The sequence below is a fragment of the Camelina sativa genome, chromosome 3, assembly GCF_000633955.1.
Source record: "Camelina sativa cultivar DH55 chromosome 3, Cs, whole genome shotgun sequence".
Lineage (NCBI taxonomy): Eukaryota > Viridiplantae > Streptophyta > Magnoliopsida > Brassicales > Brassicaceae > Camelina > Camelina sativa.
This window is the reverse complement of record NC_025687.1, coordinates 16993589-17011581: the sequence shown is the minus strand read 5'-3', so window position 1 is coordinate 17011581 and position 17993 is coordinate 16993589. Positions and strand designations below refer to the sequence as shown.

Here is a 17993-nt window from a genome sequence, read left to right as displayed (position 1 = left end):
GTATAAGAGTTTTTTTTGAGAAGTTGAGATTGTCTGCTTTAATAATGGAAAATAAGTGGTGAGATGGTCGAAGTTACTTTTCTTCTGTTTTTTCGTTATCTTCAGCTCCATATATATATATATATATATTGATTTTTGTTAGTATTTGTGATAATGATAGGGGAAGTATTATTTTTTTGGTTTTTTGTTTGGTATTACTTGTGCGTGTGTGTTGAAGATTGTTGAATATCTCTTTGTAGACGACATTTTTGATTGTTGCCTGCTTTGCTTTGTTAGATCTTAGACTCCAAATTCGCAATCCTTTTTTTGAGGTGACTCTTGATGGATCTTTGTGTTCAACCATGTCTTGGCTAGTAATGATACAACCATATTCTTGATAGACTCGCTTAGTTGATTTCCCATTTTGGCTAATTCCTTTGTCCTGTGCAAAAATATACATTGCATCAGTAGAAATTTCTTACAAAAACATATAAACAGACTCTCAGAATCTTCAAAACCCTGAAAACAAATAAAAAGCAAAGCTTGACTTACTTTTACAAATAGTTCAGGAAGTTTGCTTGGTTCAACAAAAGTGTGAGGAAGAAGCTTGAAAATTTCTCGTGCACCTAGAGAAACTGCGGATGAGTAAGAAACATATAACTAAGAATGAAAATAGTAAGAAGAGCTTACGCTGCCCCAGCCCGTGTAAGAAGTCAACAAGACCAGCTCTGCCTGCATATTTACCAAATGCCAATAATCTTCTCCCATGATCCCCAACGATGAGCAGATAGTCACACAAGGATGAATCATAAAAGTGTCTTACTTTATCCAACAAAGGCATGTTTTCTTTCTGAGCCTTGTGAGTGTGGGAAAAGAAAGCATATGCTTTTTTAGGAAGAATCATCTTTAGCTGCAAACAGAATCAACCCACAAAGCCAAATCTCATAAACTGAGATACAAAAAAGGATTCTTTTTTTTTAAAGTGAATCTCCCATACCTCAGGTTGTTTGATTCCGAGTATAAGCCCACAATCAGACAAATCATCAGAAACTTCACATCCGACATCTTCATACAAGGCATCATGATGGATACGCTTAGCAGATGGCTGAACCACAATGCGGGAAACGCCGGTTCTGTCTTTACCACCATGTAAAAGGCGAGCGCAATGCGACGGCGCCAGAGGCGTTCGTCTCTCCCATTTGTTAGTTGTTTCAGCTAAAATCCCAACAACTCCATTCCCCAACTTCACCTCTTCACCGCCACTTGAATTCATCTTTCATGTAAATCTTTTACAATCTCTGCAGATTAATAAAGAAAAAAAACCATCTCTATTTCATATTTCAAATTCGATCAAGCAAACATCCAAAAAAAAAAAAACCCAAACTTTAACGATTTGTAAGTTGGATTTTTCTTGAGGTCATGTATGTGGTTAAATTCGTACGATACTGAGCAAATTGGAACCATAAAATTGAAATCCAACTATAATTAAAAACTGAAACAAAATTATAGAGGGGAATTAGAGAGCAGAGAAGAAGAACCATGGGGGGGGGGGAATTAGAGAAAAACAGATCCGAAAAAATCAAAGAGATGGTGAAACAGTAAAGCATAACGAAATCGAAGAAGAGAAATCAAATGGGGAAGCTGACCTGAGAGAAGATGATGATGATGATGATGATGAAGAAGGGAGTTTGCTTGTGAGGATAGTGTATCTCTCTCTCGCAACAGCTCGGTAGACGAAAGCAAATCGGCGACGGAGAAGAAGAACAAATAGAAAAATTGAAAAACGACGACGAAGAAGCAGAAAGACAAAACAAGGAAGTTTCTGATGATGTGTATTAATCATTATATTTTGATTGGTTACAAAAGCTGAGGTGTTAGCTTCGGTTTCATTACAAAAGCTGAGGTGTCAGTAGCTGGTGAAAAACAAGTGACTTTTATTGTATTGATTATGATTTGCCCTAAATTATAAATTACAAAAAATAATCTAGATCACACGATTAGAACTCAGATTCATTGGAGTAAATATAAATTTGAGGCAATCTTCCATAGTTGGATCACGAATTTTAAAATAAAGATTAAAATGAATACTTTAAAAGTGACCCACACTCCAAATATATTATTAAGGGAATATTTCACCCACACACACTTTCTCAAACTCTAATAACACACACACCCACTTTCTACTACTACTATACTTTACTCTTATGAAATCACATCTTGCCCCTTCAAACTCACTTCACTCACTTTTAACTTCCTCACCAAACCAAACACATCTCAACTCTTTCTCTCTCTTCTCTTTCTCTCTCTTCTTACGATATATATATAGGGATTTTTGTCAAAAATGCCACATTCTCAAAAAAACTTTTTAGCAATGCCACATTTTGTTTTCCTTTCTAGAAATGCCACAATTCATCTTTATGGCATTTTTAAAATTTACAAACCTAACCCTAAACAATAATAACATTAAATAACTAAAAAGAAGCGATATGACATTAAATGCTTTAGCGGTGGATAAGTTTAGATTGGAGACATATTTGTCCATCGAAAAAACAAAGTGTGAGAATCAGTGGACCAACGATTGGCTAGATCATGGACAAAATTGGAGATGATAATGCATTTGTATGAATTGTTGTCCACTGAATATTAAAATTGTCTACAAATTAAAACTCTTCACAAAGTATGAACAAAAAATGAGAAAATAAGTCAAAATTGCTGTCAATTAGAAATTTAAATTGTCCATGAATAAAAGTTGTCCACCGAAAATTAAAATTGTCTATTGATGATTAAAATTTTCCATTGATGATTAAAGTTGTCCTTTGACGATTAAAGTTGTCCATGAATTTAAATTTTGGTCCATTACGAGGAAAATATTCCAACTCAGATTTGAGATATGTCATGTTTTTTTGTGACTTTGCCATCAACACGATTAAAACAGTGTTTTTTCTCAGCAATTTTGACAAGAGGGTGTGAAATAATTCAGATCTAACCTTAAAACCAAAAGAAAAACTCTTCTAAACCACCTCGAAAGCAGCCTTAACATACAATAAAACAGATCCAACGAGAACATATTCAACAAATCAGATTGGTGAGTGGCAGAACCAGATCGAAAAATTTCAATCTCATGCCTAAAGAGAAAGCCATGGATCTGACTATGAACACCATAGATCCCACCAGAACCGACGTAAGAATTGCCGCTCCGGAAAGATCCATCATCGCCAAGAGAAAAAAAAAGAGAATTAAAAAAAAAAAAAAAAGAATTAAGAAAAGAGAAAAGAGACGATGATAAGGAAAGGAAGAAGATGACAAAGCCACTAATCTCCAACCATCGAAGAAGATGATAAGCGACGGTTGGCAAATTTTGAAAAGAGAAGATTTTTTGTTTTATTTAGATAATATCTATTTATTAGAAGGAATGTGAGAAAAAAAAAGAAATATAAAAGGTTAGTTTTGTCTTTTTAATTAACCATTGTGGCATTGTAGAAAAGTGAATGTGGCATTCTTCACAAACTTTTTTAATGTTCATGGCATTTTCCTTAATTAACTCATATATATATATATATATATATTTATATTTTTTTTTCTTCTACTTTATTATTTGATTTCTATCTCTCCTTTTTATTTTATTTTTGTTGTTACACTTTAGTTAGTTATTATCAAAAAATTATCTGTTCATTTTTATACAGTATCTTGTAATTATATTTTTTCTAAATTTTAAGATGTATATTGCTAAATTTTTTTTAAATTAGTATATTATACACTTTCCATTTTAGTTTAACATTTGTTCACTAATAAGTGGATGGCCAGTTACAGTAAGTTATGTTTAATGTAACTGGTTATCCACTTATTCGTGAACAAATGTTCAACTTTTAAGTTGAATTGTCACATTTTTAGTTGATTTTTTTTTAATGAAATAAGTTTTATCCATTACAAAATATAGAAATACTTTAACAAAACCACTTAATGAATTTTACTCTTGTTTGCATCAAAACACAATTTACTCTAATTGGTCATCCACTTATTAGTGAATAAATGTTCAACTAAAAATTTCACATGATGTGTCTAGGTCTACTTTTATGATTTGGGTACAACGACACATCAAATCCATATGACCATGATCATGTGGATACTATTATAATTTGTGGATACAAGTTACACATGTGTATAGTACCTTCAAATCCATATGGAGTTAGTGCATTAATGTTCACTTTTAATATACATGATTAGGATTTCACATTTTGTGTCTAGTATTTAGTGTGTTAGGCTTAAAGATTTAGGTGCAGTATTCTACTGATATCCACATGACCATTGATATATGGATTTGATGTTGTCGTTATATCCTAAACCCTAAATCTAAGCTCTAAACCCTAACCCCTAACCCCTAAACCCAAAACATTTACACATAATCCACATAAGTCTTAAAATATAAGTCTTAAATTATAAAATCCTAAACACTAAAACCTAAACCATGAATTTTTCCAAAAATCCAAAACCTAAACCCTAATTCCTACCACATGAACCCTAAACCCTAAACCCTAAATCATCACATGGTGATGTGTTACTAGTATTCATGAATTATATGATAAATCTTAAACCCTACATTTTAAACCCTAAATCATCACATGGTGATGTGTTACTAGTATTCACAAACTTTTTAATTAATTAGGTTTTTATATGTTTTAAAAATATTAAAGCATAAGTAAGTATCCACAGTTTACCATCCATTTATCGTCAACCAAATGTTCAACTAAAAATGGATAGCATACAATTTATTCATCTAAAATATAGCAAAGTGCATCTTAAAATGTAGAAAAATGTAATCATAGTCTTTTGTGTAAAAAAATATACAAAATTTATTAATAATAACTAAATAAATGATAATAAAGATAAAAAGAAAAGAAAAAAAAGAGAGAAAGAAAGGGGGAACCATCGAGTAAGTACAAAAAACAGACAATCAGTTATGTCCATTGGATCTTACCACAATTGTAATTATTGTATGACCAGGAATACTTACCACAACTGTAATTTTTTGTGTCTCAAAATAAAAGGACAAGGGCAAACTTGTCTTAGTTTTATAAAAACTCATCCAAAACACCCCAAAGAGTATAGCACACTCAAAAAGTGGGTGTGGCTGCAAGGGAGTTTGGCAAAAGTGGGTCTATGTGTAATTCTCCCTATTATTAAAGGGAGTTAAGAATGTGGACTTGTCCATAGATCTCAGTCTTATTAAATTAATATTTTAGAGTATCTCCAGTTATGTAAGTGGTGAAGATTTCTCAAAAAAAATAAATAAATAATATTTTATTAAACAACAATATTTTAATTTTTTATTAAGTTTAAACCACTAAAAAAAATGTCATATGTAGAAACAAGGTAGGAAACGGTTCTCAAACAATGATTTCCAGAACAGTTTTACCATATTTCTTACTTTTTTTTTTGTAGTAATTTTGTTGAGCAACATCCATTGGAATCGACCTAAGAGCAACTCCCGTTGGAATTAATCTTAGAGCAACTCCATCACTTATATAGCCATTTGGATATAAAGATAATTAAAAAATCATATTTTTAATTTTATTTAATTATTATAGTTTGTCCTACCAATCAAACGAAGACAACAATGAGATGATCTATCATAATATTATAAATTAGTATCCTGTTTTATTAGAAAGTTTAATTATCATTACTAAAAAAAGAAATAAAAAATTACGTTAATACTATATATTTGAGTAATCTAATAGATATACAGTAGTAATGTGTCGTCTAAACAATATTTTACTTAAATAAAATAAAATAAAAATTATGTTGATTGGATATGAAAATTTATACTCGCTATGTTTCTCATAGTTTGATGTTTATTATTTTTAATAAGACAGAGAAATATTATTCTCTTTTATTTTAATTGTTTAAATCTGTATGTTTTTGTTTTCCTCACTTCTCTCCACTTTTCCATTTTCCTATCTTTTACTCAAATAAATATATACTTTTTAAAAAGTATATCAAAAATTTGAGAAAATCAATTTTTAAAAAGAAAGAATTTTTTTCTGAAACATCAAACTATTATAGACAGAATGAGTATACAATATGATTTGTAGACATTTGTTTTATTTACTGCAGATCTCTAGATTGTCTAGTCCGCCGAAAGTCGTTTTGAGACTGATTATAACACATTTAATATGATCGCCGCTTGCTGTTCACATATCAAATTCCAAAGGGATAAAAAAAATCACTCTAGTCACGATGAATAAGTACAATAGATCAATTTTGTAATTTCAGCGACAAATAAAAAGAGAAATACCTTAAAATAGCACTAAAACAAGTTTTATGGACAATTATTGTACACATTCCATAAATTTCCAATAATTGTACTATTTAATACATTCAAATATTTAATATTAATTTTTAGAATTTTGTTTTTTAAATTTGGGTTCTCAATTTCACATTTAGGATATAGATTTGAGGGATAGGGTTTAGTATTTTGAATTTAGAATTTAATTTATAAAAATTAATTGATCTATTTTTTGAATTTTAGAGATGTTGTGCTAAGTTTGAAAAAAAACATATTTTTGTGATATTTTTTTAGAATCTCCCGATAAAAACGCATAATTGTTATACAATATTCATCATTAACTGTATTGTGGTCTGTCACGATGAGCTAGTTGTGTCTATAAAGTCAACTATTGGTAATACCAATCATATAATAGTACATGAAAGGAGTTAGCAAGGAGAAAGATACAAACTTCTGCCTTTTTTGATATTCAAATTTTTTGACTTTACCCAACAAAACCAGGCTAATCCTAGACCCACAAATGGACCAACAAAATGATCATAAAGTGAAGATCCCATGCAATCATCAGTTAGATTTTACGTTGATGCGGTTTGCCGGGATACATAAATCTACTTGTGATGGATGCAGTAAAGATTCTGGCTACGACTTTTACTATATAAGTTGCAAATTTCAGGCACATGAGGAATGTATCCTCTGGCCAGACATCATCAACCACCCTTGACACTCCGAACATCCTCTGAAGAAAGTCTTGACCGAGACAGTTGACTATACAGATGGTAGATGCCATTTTTGTAAAGATGAACTTGGTGAGCAGATGTATCATTGTTCCATATGTAATTTCAGCATAGAAAAGAAGTGTTGGGTAGATAAACCAAAGCTTACTATTCATCACTCAAGGAGTCACGACCAGACATTCACCCTCTTGCCGATAAAGGTCTCCTTCACTTGTACCGCATGTGGGATAATTGGTGATCGTAACCCCTTACATTTGTCTTGAATGTGGTTTCATGTTGCACAAAGATTGCATCAGTTTGCCCCTTATCATCTTGGTCACGGCGACTGGGAATGTGGAGTTTGTCGTGAGAAGATGGATTGGCCCTTTGGAGGTTTCTCTTGCAAGCGTTGTCCCGATTACTCTGTTCACTCAAAGTGTGCGACAAGGGATGATGTGTGGGATGGAGACGAACTTGAAGATGAGCCTGAAGAAGAGGACGAAGCAGATACATACAAGGAAATAAATGAGAAAGAAATCATTCATTTCAGTCATGAAGAACATAATCTAAGACTTGGTGATGATAATGTCATCTATTGTGAAAAGATGTGGTGTGGCGCTTGCATCCTTCCCATCAATTCTGATCCATTCTTTAAATGTGTGCAATGCAAGTTTTTTCTTCATAAAGTATGTGCTAGTCTTCCTCGGAAAAAACAAAATATCCTCCATAACCACAAGGTTGATCTGAGTGGCAGATCTAGCCAAACTTGTCACCAGGTGCAAAAAACTATAAAATTGGAACATAGAGGGCGTCCAACCCGTGACCTCATTTTTAATATGGTGCATTCCTACCATTATGCCACTTTAACTTTAAGAATTCATATATAAATTAAACTATTTATAATTTCATATGGTACACATGAACCACCCTTGAATAAGGTGGATCCGCCCCTGGTTGATCTACGGGTTAAGGATAAGGCAGGCAAGTATTTTAAGTGTACATACTGTCTTAAGCTCTTCGATGGCTTCAGGTACAAGTGAAATTGTCTCAAATCATTTACACGTTGTTCTTTAAAAATAGATGTGCGATGCGGTTCAATTTCTGAGCCTTTACCTTGTTTATTGCTTCATATCTTCTTCTTTTGTAGCGGTCGACATTTTGGTAGAAATTAGAATTAGAAATGCTAGAAGAATCCGAAATACAAAATAATAAACCAAATAAACAGAGAAGTTATATAGCATCTGATATATTTTCTATGTATCCGCCTATAATTTCTCTGTTTATTTGGTTTATTATTTTGTGTTTCGGATTCTTCTACCATTTCTAATTCTAATTTCTACCAAATTGTTGACTGCTAAAATATATCGACGGATAGACCTATTTAAGGCCACAAACTTATGCTTGGCCCGTTTAGCTTGATGGTCGGCTCTGTTTCTACCGTTTCATTTAAGTATTCTCAACATGTAAGTAAACAATATACTGCAAAAGAAAAAGAAAAAAAGTGCAAAGAAAAATTAATTTAAATGATCAAAAACTATATCCATGTACATGGGTAATCACTTAATTACCCCATATATATCAAAATGAAATACGTATAGGTTGAAATTTAATGAACAAAAATTAAGACAACTTGTAACCTGACATTGTTATTATAATTAATAGACTAAATTTCTAAATAGTATAACTAAATATTGAAAAAACAAACGAAAGTTGGCATTAAAAATACTATTTTGAAAATTTTAACGAAAGAAAACATCACTACTTTGAAACAAAATAGTAATGTTAAAACATTACTTAATAGTAAACTAAATGTGCGTATCAACGTCGAGAAAATCAAGTGGTACAATTGTTTCAAGTTAATATTTGACCACTTATATATATATATATATATATCATTCTTCAACTATACAAATTTATTACATTATAGAACCGTAGCCTAAGAACATAAGATTAAATAATTAGAATTCAAATACATACATAATAACGCGGTTTACACGAACGAGAGAGGAGTGACGTTGTAGAAAGCACGTTCACATTTGTTAGCTCTGTTGATGATTTCTCTTCTTGGTAGACTAATACACTTCAACGTAAACAGCTCACTTTCTTCTTCTTCGTTTTTGTCTCTTATTTCTTTATGTGTCAAATTCACCAACCAGAATCTCATGACTTTTTCTTCCTTAGACACTTGGATATTTAAAATGATTACGATAAAATTATACTGATAGACTAAGAATGAACCTGGAGCTAGCAACATGCCAACATCAAAAAGGTCGAATGTGAGAGTAAATTTATTAAAATCAAATATATAGTCATGCATGCCTCACATACTCACAAGTCACAATATATATATATATATATAGATGCTTGCAATTTTTATAGTAATTCACTAGTAGAAGTGTAGAACATATCAAAACTATTCAATTTCTTCAATATATTTTCCCGGCAAATGGAATACCTAGTCGTAAAATATTATGTTCAGTGGATTACCAAGTTTTATTGGTCAAAATTCAGGACTCCATAAAAATACTCTTTAAGGACAGTTACTTCTTGACAAGGAGAAATTTATTAATAAGTATTCTATTATAGAAGTTTCAAAGAAAAATGTATAACGACCGAAAACTATATTGGATATATATTATATACTACACAAATGGCTAGGGTCAATGTATTTTCGATGGAAATATAAGAGTAATTTCAAGACATAGCAAAAACAGGAACTCCAGTCAAAATGAAGATTAATACTGTTTCTACTTTTACGTAAAAATATATACTTCGAATATAAAAATAAACTATGTTATTTTAAAAGGTTTGTATTTTGTACAATTTCTCGAATAGGAAAAAAGATGATGTATGTTTGTTCAATCAGTAGATTGCGTGAGTCTTTAAATTACACATGAGCGTTAGTTCGGATATGCTTGTCGTTTGACATTCTGTCCATTTCAATTTACTTATCTTATAGAAATGATCATATCACTAAATCTTTATACTGTCTATTTATTTTGGATAAAACCGAACAAACCAATAAGTGATAGTGCTCCTTATCCTTTTTACCAACTCTTTTCCGGGGTCAGCTATTAACTGGGCACCTGCTACATTATTTTACCGAAAGCCAAAAGGCAAAACAATCATGATGTGCATTCCCACTTCAGTTATAACTTTCTTTCTAGTCATATATTATGGAAGATATGCAAAAGTAATATTTTCAGTGGGTGGGTGCACTATTATAGTTGATTTATTATTTTTTTAAAAAATATTTGGAGATTATAACTTATATAAGTCACATGAGATTTGGCTACAGAATCCTTCTTTCAAAATGAAAAACAATAAAATAAATAAAAATGTGGATTCAGTGTGGAATTCGTCTACAAAATTCACAAGAAATTGACCAAAAAATATTATTTTGTTATATAAACGTTCATACGGCTTTCAATAAAGGAGTTTTAAAACGTCAAGTAGACAACATACTCTTGGTAATCTTATTTTGCAGTTTAGTAATCACCAACCAAAGCTATATTGTGTGGCCCGCATGTTGTCTTATTTTTCTTCTTAGTTCTTACTTTGCTTCTTCTATTTAAGTTACTTCTCTTTCCCCTACCTAGAAATTTCTATAGACACCTGTCTCTTCGAATTTCATTTCCTTCATATATCATTCACGTTTCTCTCTTTCTCTCTCTTTCTCTCGCTCTCTGCTCTGGAGACTTGAACAGAGAATCCTCTTTTGGTAAATTTCACATTTTTGTTTGTAGTTGGAATTGTAATCATAATTCTTATCTATACATAATCATCACATCAAGCTATATTTTCAGTTTTCAAAGCTGTTTCTCTTTCTCTTTTCTTAATTTTTTCTTTTGGGTATAATTTTTCTTGTTTCTTCTGTTTATCTTTTGTGCATGTTCTTTATGTTGAGTAAAGGTTTAGCCCTTGTGCACTTGAACACTTGAACTATCTTTGTGGGAAAAAATCATCAATATTTTTCTTGCAAAAGCCATGACAGATTTCAGTTTTCTCATGCAAAACACGCTGTTTTTTGAGTTTAGTTTTGTCTTTTTTTTTTGTTTTTTGCTCTTTGGTGGACACACTGTCCATCCAGATTTTCTGACAAAAGACTACTTTTTCACCTGAAACAAATCCAGATAAAAACACCAACTTCTGTCTTTAAGGATTATATATATCTGATTATCTGAAATCTTTAATGCTTTAGTGTTTAAGTTTTTGCAGGTTTATTATAAAAAAGATGCAAAACGTTTCTGAAGACCAAAACCAAGTGGTATATTTTTTTTCTTTTCTTTATCATAACTACTAATTACGTGGTTAACACTAAAAACCAAAATAAAATAAAAATAAAAATAAAACGTGATTACGCACAACAGTGACGCAAACGTGATTAGCTTCTTCTTTGATTATATATGGGTCAAAACTCTTTCTGTAGGTTTAAGGTCTGATTCTTATTATTATGCTAATGATTGTACAAGATATTCATATAGAATATATGAGAGAGATGTAGCTAGGTAATTTACTAATTACATTTGTAACGTTAGTATTTAATACATATGTCTATATTTATAGGTCACAGATGATAGACTTCCTCCATTTTCATGGGAAAGGAAGTTGAACAGCCAAGCAAAAAACCCTTCTGAGTTCAAACTGAGTAAGCGAGATCATCTTCATCTGGTAATTTCATCTTTCTCTCCCTCACCATTCTTTATGATTAAAGATTCTTCAATTAAAGGACAGATTCTTAAATCCTCTTTCTTGCTGTAAAAGTTATGCTTTAGGTCAGATGCTCTGTTCTTTGGAAACTAAAAAATATATAAATTAAACCTCTCTCTGTTTTGGCTTTTTTCTTTCGAATAGTTCCCATTAGGCTACAGATTGTGGCGTCACACTAAAGAAGAAGCCGCAAAAGGAAGAGTAAGATATATACTCATAGCATTTTTTTAAGTTCACAAACATTTGATCACCTTTGTCTTCCTTGAATTCTGAAAACTTACTAAACCATGCAGGCTTCGATCTTCGACATCTTTAGAAAACACCATATAACGGGAGATCATGGCGTCCCTATAGGAGGAATTGGGTATGTGATCCACATTTGCTTCACAAATTTTCATAAAACACAAAGTAACAATGCTTTAGAGTTATAAGATCTCCTCTGTTGCAATGTTCTAATGTACAAACACGTCGGGGCATGTTTCAGTGCAGGAAGCATTGGAAGGAGTTACAAGGGTGAGTTTCAGCACTTCAAGCTATTCCCAAAAATTTGCGAGGAAGCTCCAATCCTCACGAACCAATTCTCTGTTAGTAAACGATCATGAACATTGCTTGGTTTCTTGTGTAATATTGGTGGCTTGGTGAAGTATCCCTCTCATGGTTCTTGATCTTTTATAATTATAGGCTTTTGTTTCTCGCCCTGGCGGTGTTAAATACTCAACTGTTCTCTGTCCAACAAAGCCACAAGTTATTAAGTAAGCCAAATCCTTTTTTTTTTCTTGTGTCTTCATCAGATCCCTAGTTAAAAAACAGAGTGAAGGTGCAAATGATATTTATTATGTTACTGTCTATGATTGTGCAGAGACAATGGAGGTTATTTATGCAAAGGCCAAGCTCCAAAAATAGGAATTGAGTCTTGGGACTGGAACATGACAGGGGAAAAATCTACCTACCATGCTCTTTATCCAAGGTCTTGGACCGTTTATAATGGTATAATATTTGTACCAAAATGTTTCTAACCATGACTACAATACAAAATTAATCTATTGCATAATTCTTTATTTATAAAGGTTATAAAAAAAAAGTTTTTTTACTTGATGAACAGGTGAACCTGACCCTGAACTCAGAATAGTGTCTCGTCAAGTCTCTCCCTTTATACCTCATAATTATGAGGAAAGCAGTCTTCCGGTTTCAGTATTCAACTTCACGGTATGAATACTCTACTGACGTTTACCTCAACGTTATAGCTTAGGTAACAACTTGTGCTGAGCTGATTAAGTTCTTTCATGTTTCAGGTGACTAATACTGGAGCAGAACAAGCAATTGTTACTTTGCTCTTTACTTGGGAGGTACGTAATCTCAGTACATAGGAAATCATCTTCTCTAGTTCATTTCCTTTAATAACCTTTAGAAGATTGGTCCTTTCTTCAAATTTTCACTATGTAAGATATTGACCCATTTGTCTCTTTTTTGTTAATTAGAATTCTGTGGGAGGAGCTTCTGGATTAACCGGACAGCACTTCAACTCAGCAATGAAGTAGGACGCGTCATCTTCTGCTGTAAAATATTTTGCTATGGCTCTCTTTTTCTGACCTGTATCTCTTTCTCTTGTGGAATCTTCTAGGGCAGAAGATGGAGTTCATGCAGTAGCTTTACAACACAAGTAAAAAACATTTTCTCTCTTTGATTGGTTCGGTACTCGAGTTTTTTTAGTGTTGGTTAGTGGAAGATTTTGTGTTGATGATTCGTATTCATTGTTATGTAACGTACCTTGCAGGACAGCAAATGGACACCCACCAGTTAGCTACGCAATAGCGGCAAAAGAAACCGAGGATGTTCGTGTTTCCTCGTGTCCTTGTTTCATAGTTTCAGGAACTACTCCTAACAAAATCACCGCAGGAGATATGTGGGATGAGATTAAAAAGGTAACACATTTTTTCAAATAGTAATCTTTTGCAAGTTCTCACTATTATTGTTCTAAAAAAATATCAAAAGTTTTATTTCTTTTTTGTTTCTGCTCTTTAGAACGCATCATTCGACAAGTTAACCAGCAATGCATGCTTTCCTTCGAAACCTGGAACTTCCATTGGAGCAGCCATAGCAGCAAAGGTGAAAGTTCCACCGGGCTGTGACCGAACAGTCACATTTTCTCTCTCGTGGGATTGTCCAGAGGCTAGATTCGACGAAAAGACTTACCATAGGTATGTGTGTGATCCCCATTAGAATTCAATCCAATACATGTATTCACATATTTTCTTTCTAACTTAAAAGAGTTCTATATGTAGACGATACACAAGATTCTATGGCAGTTTAGGAAACGCAGCGGTAGCAATGGCTCACGACGCTCTTCTTAGTACGCAAACATATCTCATTTCTTGTTTCTTGAGTCTAGTTGAAGTAAGAGATCATCACATTCTGATGCTTTCTCAATTCTATTCTTTTTTTTCTTGACATTTCTCATTTCTTGTTATTAGACTTTTCTGATTGGGAGACTCAGATTGAAGAGTGGCAAGCTCCTATTCTTTCTGATACAACACTTCCTGAATGGTATAGAACTTTGCTTCAAACCCTTTTTATTCTTTGCCAAATTCAATTGAGCTGAAGAAAGTAATCGGAAATCATTTTCAGGTATCGGATAACTCTCTTCAATGAACTATACTATTTCAACTCAGGGGGAACCATGTGGACCGGTAACATACATTTGATTCTTCCACAAGTTTGATATATTTCTGTAACTTCCAATTTTCTAAACCTGGATTTTTTTTCTCTGTAGATGGTTTACCTCCAAAGCAAAGCTTAGATAGTATAGGAAGAAGAAAAATCTCTCTCGGTCTATCAACCTTAGACAATACTGATCCAGACCAGAACAACATAGCCTTAGACATCTTGGGAAGAATCGATGCGGTCTGCTCACAGATTCATGCTCCTTTATCCTCAAACGCTGCACTTGGAACCAGTATGATTCAGAACACCGCAGAGAACATTGGACAATTTCTTTACCTAGAAGGAATTCAATATCTAATGTACAATACTTACGACGTTCATTTCTACTCATCTTTCGCATTGCTTATGCTTTTCCCAAAACTCGAGCTAAGCATCCAGAGAGATTTCGCGGCTGCTGTTTTGATGCATGATTCCAGCAAGAAACAAGTCATGAGCTCTGGCGAATTTGTTACCAGAAAAGTTCTAGGAGCTGTTCCTCATGACATAGGTTTGAATGATCCTTGGTTTGAAGTAAATGCTTATAACTTGTTCAACACGGATAGGTGGAAAGACTTGAACTCCAAGTTTGTTCTTCAAGTTTACAGAGACGTGGTTGCCACTGGCGATCTAAACTTTGCCAAAGCGGTTTGGCCGTCGGTGTACACTGCAATCGCGTACTTGGACCAGTTTGATAAAGACGGAGATGGGATGATTGAGAACGAAGGGTTTCCAGATCAGACTTACGATGCATGGTCTTGTTCAGGCGTTAGTGCTTACTGTGGCGGTCTGTGGGTCGCGGCTCTTCAGGCCGGATCCGCGTTGGCCCGTGAAATTGGGGACAACGGGGCTGCAGTTTACTTCAATGCCAAGTATGAGAAGGCGAGAAGCGTTTATGAGAAGCTTTGGAACGGTTCTTATTTTAATTATGATAACAGCCGAAGCGGCTCGAGCTCGTCGATCTTGGCTGATCAAATGGCTGGACAATGGTAAGTGTCAAAGAGAGTGATTCTGCTTTTAGAAGTTGACTTCTCGAGTCAATACTTAGTATTGATATTTCTGCGTTATGTATAGGTATGCGAGAGCTTGTGGACTAAAGCCAATAGCGAAGGAAGAGTGGATTAAAAAAGCGTTGGAGACTGTTTATGACTTCAATGTGATGAAAGTGAGAGATGGGACACGTGGCGCTGTGAACGGGATGTTACCTGATGGACGAGTAGACACAAGCACGATGGTGTCAAGGGAGGTTTGGGCAGGGACTACTTACTCGGTTGCTGCTTGTATGATTCAAGAAGGACTTGCTGATAAAGGGTTTAAAACAGCAAGTGGAATCTATGAGGCCGCTTGGTCTGACCAGGGTCTCGGGTAACCTCTTCTTGGAATTAGTGTTTTTTTCTTTGTCAATTTATTAGAGTTAGTGTTCGACTAACAGTTTTTGTTCCACCTTTTTTGGTTGCAGCTGCTCATTTCAGACACCAGAAGCATGGACCACGAATGACGAGTATAGGTCACTTTGTTACATGAGGCCTTTAGCTATTTGGGGGATACAATGGGCACACACAATGCAACAACCTAAGAAAGAACAAGAACAATCATTAAAGTCACAAGAGGAAGAGGATACGTCTGTATTGTTTCAACAACACGCTGGGTTTATCAAAGTGGCTCACTACCTGAAAAACACCAAGGGAAAGGACCATAGAAACCGCCTCCNGAACGGGATGTTACCTGATGGACGAGTAGACACAAGCACGATGGTGTCAAGGGAGGTTTGGGCAGGGACTACTTACTCGGTTGCTGCTTGTATGATTCAAGAAGGACTTGCAGATAAAGGGTTTAAAACAGCAAGTGGAATCTATGAGGCCGCTTGGTCTGACCAGGGTCTCGGGTAACCTCTTCTTGGAATTAGTGTTTTTCTTAATTTGTCAATTTATCAATGTTAGTGTTCGACTAATAGTTTTGGTTCCACCTTTTTTGGTTGCAGCTGCTCATTTCAGACACCAGAAGCATGGACCACTACTGACGAGTATAGGTCACTTTGTTACATGAGGCCTTTAGCTATTTGGGGGATACAATGGGCACACACAATGCAACAACCTAAGAAAGAACAAGAACAATCATTAAAGTCACAAGAGGAAGAGGATACGTCTGTATTGTTTCAACAACACGCTGGGTTTATCAAAGTGGCTCACTACCTGAAAAACACCAAGGGAAAGGACCATAGAAACCGCCTCCAGACTACGTACGAAACCTTCCTCCGAATAATTCGCCTATAGGCCAGGACACAACCTAATTATGCATAGTCGCAACTCGCAAGACGTCAAGTTCTGTTCAGATATGCATTAACTTCTTTTGTTCGGTTTTTCTGCGGCTTCTTTTACGCCTCTTTCTACACTCTTCTTCCATGCGTTTATTTCAATTGTTAGATGCTACTTTACAATATTAAACAGAAACAACTGTTAATAAAGTTTCTACAGTCTTGGTGTGCACTAACTTGTTTCATTTAAAAAGACAATTAAGTATGTTCCTCAGAAACAACATATTTGGTAACAACTAAAATACAAAACCTTCCAAGCAAGAATCAGTAGTAATGATCACAACTCGTTAGAAATACATTGAGCAATAGCAGCAGTACAGATACAGAAGAGAAGCGAATTAGCGTGTACTCAGATCACAGTGCAAAATCTTATGAATTAGTTAAAATTGAAGAGTAAGAACTAGTTAAAAAAGAATTGAAGAGTATGAACAATTAATACTGCATAATTTTAATAATATTACTAGTTAAGATTCACAAATATTAATAGATTACACTACAAGAGACATGTACATTGTTAGCCTAGAAAAACTGCTATGGTAGGTATTTCACAGCGAAATCTCAAATGTTGTGACATCGGCAATCATGGTAGGTGTCACCCATACGATAGTCTTACACTACAAGAAAACAAGCAAGTAACGACTACACTTAGCGACTATATATGTAGTCATCAAATTTGCCGACTGAATTGCGACTACATGATAACTCAGTTGCGACTGATAGAGATTAGTCGCTATGTCGTCGTTAAATTACCACCAAGGTCGTAGTCGTAATTGAGGTCGTAAATTGACGACTATTTTATGGCTAAGTTGTTTCTTGAAAGTTACAGTCGTAATTTAGTCGCTCATTTAGCGACTACGCCAGCGACGAGGAGAAATAGTCGCTAAATTAGCGAGTAATAGGTGACTTTAAAAACTCAAACAGCAAATTTTTCTTTTCTGTTGTACTTTAAAAACTCAAACAGCAAAATTTTCTACCACTTGATCAACTAAGTGATAATTTATTAGTAAAAACCAAAGGAAAATTAAATGACATGTTACCTTGATTAAAATCTTAAAATATTGTGTGAAAATTTAATATTGTGTGAAAATATTAAAATCTTAAACCAAAGGAAAGTTTGCTTAAAATCTTAAAATATTGTGTGAAAATATTAAAATTTAATATTGTGTGAAAATAATTATTTGGGCAGTTGCTATTGTGGAAATAATATTGTGTTTAAATAATTATTTATGTATTTTTGAATTAACAACAACATTTTATAAAATTAACAACATAAAAAAAAATTGGGCTAGATCCAAAT

At 33.7% G+C, this 17993-nt stretch overlaps 2 protein-coding genes and 1 pseudogene across 3 annotated transcripts; 2 read left to right on the top strand and 1 right to left on the bottom strand.

Annotated features, from left to right (window-relative positions):
- On the bottom strand, positions 606-1267 carry LOC104777373 (alpha-aminoadipic semialdehyde synthase-like). Its single transcript, XM_010501609.2, has 3 exons — positions 977-1267; positions 675-889; positions 606-639 (listed from the first exon to the last, which is right to left on the bottom strand). The coding sequence occupies exons 1-3, from the start codon at positions 1250-1252 to the stop codon at positions 606-608; spliced, it is 525 nt and encodes a 174-aa protein (XP_010499911.2). The 5' UTR covers positions 1253-1267.
- LOC104779063 lies at positions 6783-8015 on the top strand (annotated as a pseudogene).
- LOC104777372 (non-lysosomal glucosylceramidase-like) lies at positions 10578-16868 on the top strand. Of its 2 annotated transcripts, none has more exons than XM_019243816.1 (19): positions 10578-10696; positions 11194-11242; positions 11542-11646; positions 11830-11886; positions 11979-12049; positions 12170-12269; positions 12367-12437; positions 12545-12672; positions 12788-12891; positions 12978-13031; positions 13164-13219; positions 13307-13345; positions 13460-13607; positions 13708-13883; positions 13968-14035; positions 14157-14229; positions 14311-14372; positions 14456-15371; positions 15457-15751. In XM_019243816.1, the coding sequence occupies exons 2-19, from the start codon at positions 11210-11212 to the stop codon at positions 15749-15751; spliced, it is 2556 nt and encodes an 851-aa protein (XP_019099361.1). In that variant the 5' UTR covers positions 10578-10696; positions 11194-11209. The 2 variants fall into 2 exon arrangements, with proteins under 2 accessions (XP_019099361.1, XP_010499910.1); XM_010501608.2 differs by lacking the exon at positions 10578-10696 and adding an exon at positions 16364-16868 and having other exon boundaries at positions 10711-11242; positions 15457-15747.

What these genes read in the sequence shown, in the direction of transcription:
- LOC104777372 (XM_010501608.2), top strand. Translation starts at nt 11,210, where the DNA reads ATGCAAAACGTTTCTGAAGACCAAAACCAAGTG. An exon ending in GTCCCTATAGGAGGAATTGG is followed by an intron (nt 12,050 to 12,169) that starts GTATGTGATCCA and finishes GGCATGTTTCAG; the next exon opens with TGCAGGAAGCATTGGAAGGA. An exon ending in AGGGGGAACCATGTGGACCG is followed by an intron (nt 14,373 to 14,455) that starts GTAACATACATT and finishes TTTTCTCTGTAG; the next exon opens with ATGGTTTACCTCCAAAGCAA.
- LOC104777373 (XM_010501609.2), bottom strand. Translation starts at nt 1,252, where the DNA reads ATGAATTCAAGTGGCGGTGAAGAGGTGAAGTTGGGGAATGGAGTTGTT. An exon ending in TCGGAATCAAACAACCTGAG is followed by an intron (nt 890 to 976) that starts GTATGGGAGATT and finishes TTCTGTTTGCAG; the next exon opens with CTAAAGATGATTCTTCCTAA. An exon ending in GACTTCTTACACGGGCTGGG is followed by an intron (nt 640 to 674) that starts GCAGCGTAAGCT and finishes TTTCATTCTTAG; the next exon opens with TTATATGTTTCTTACTCATC.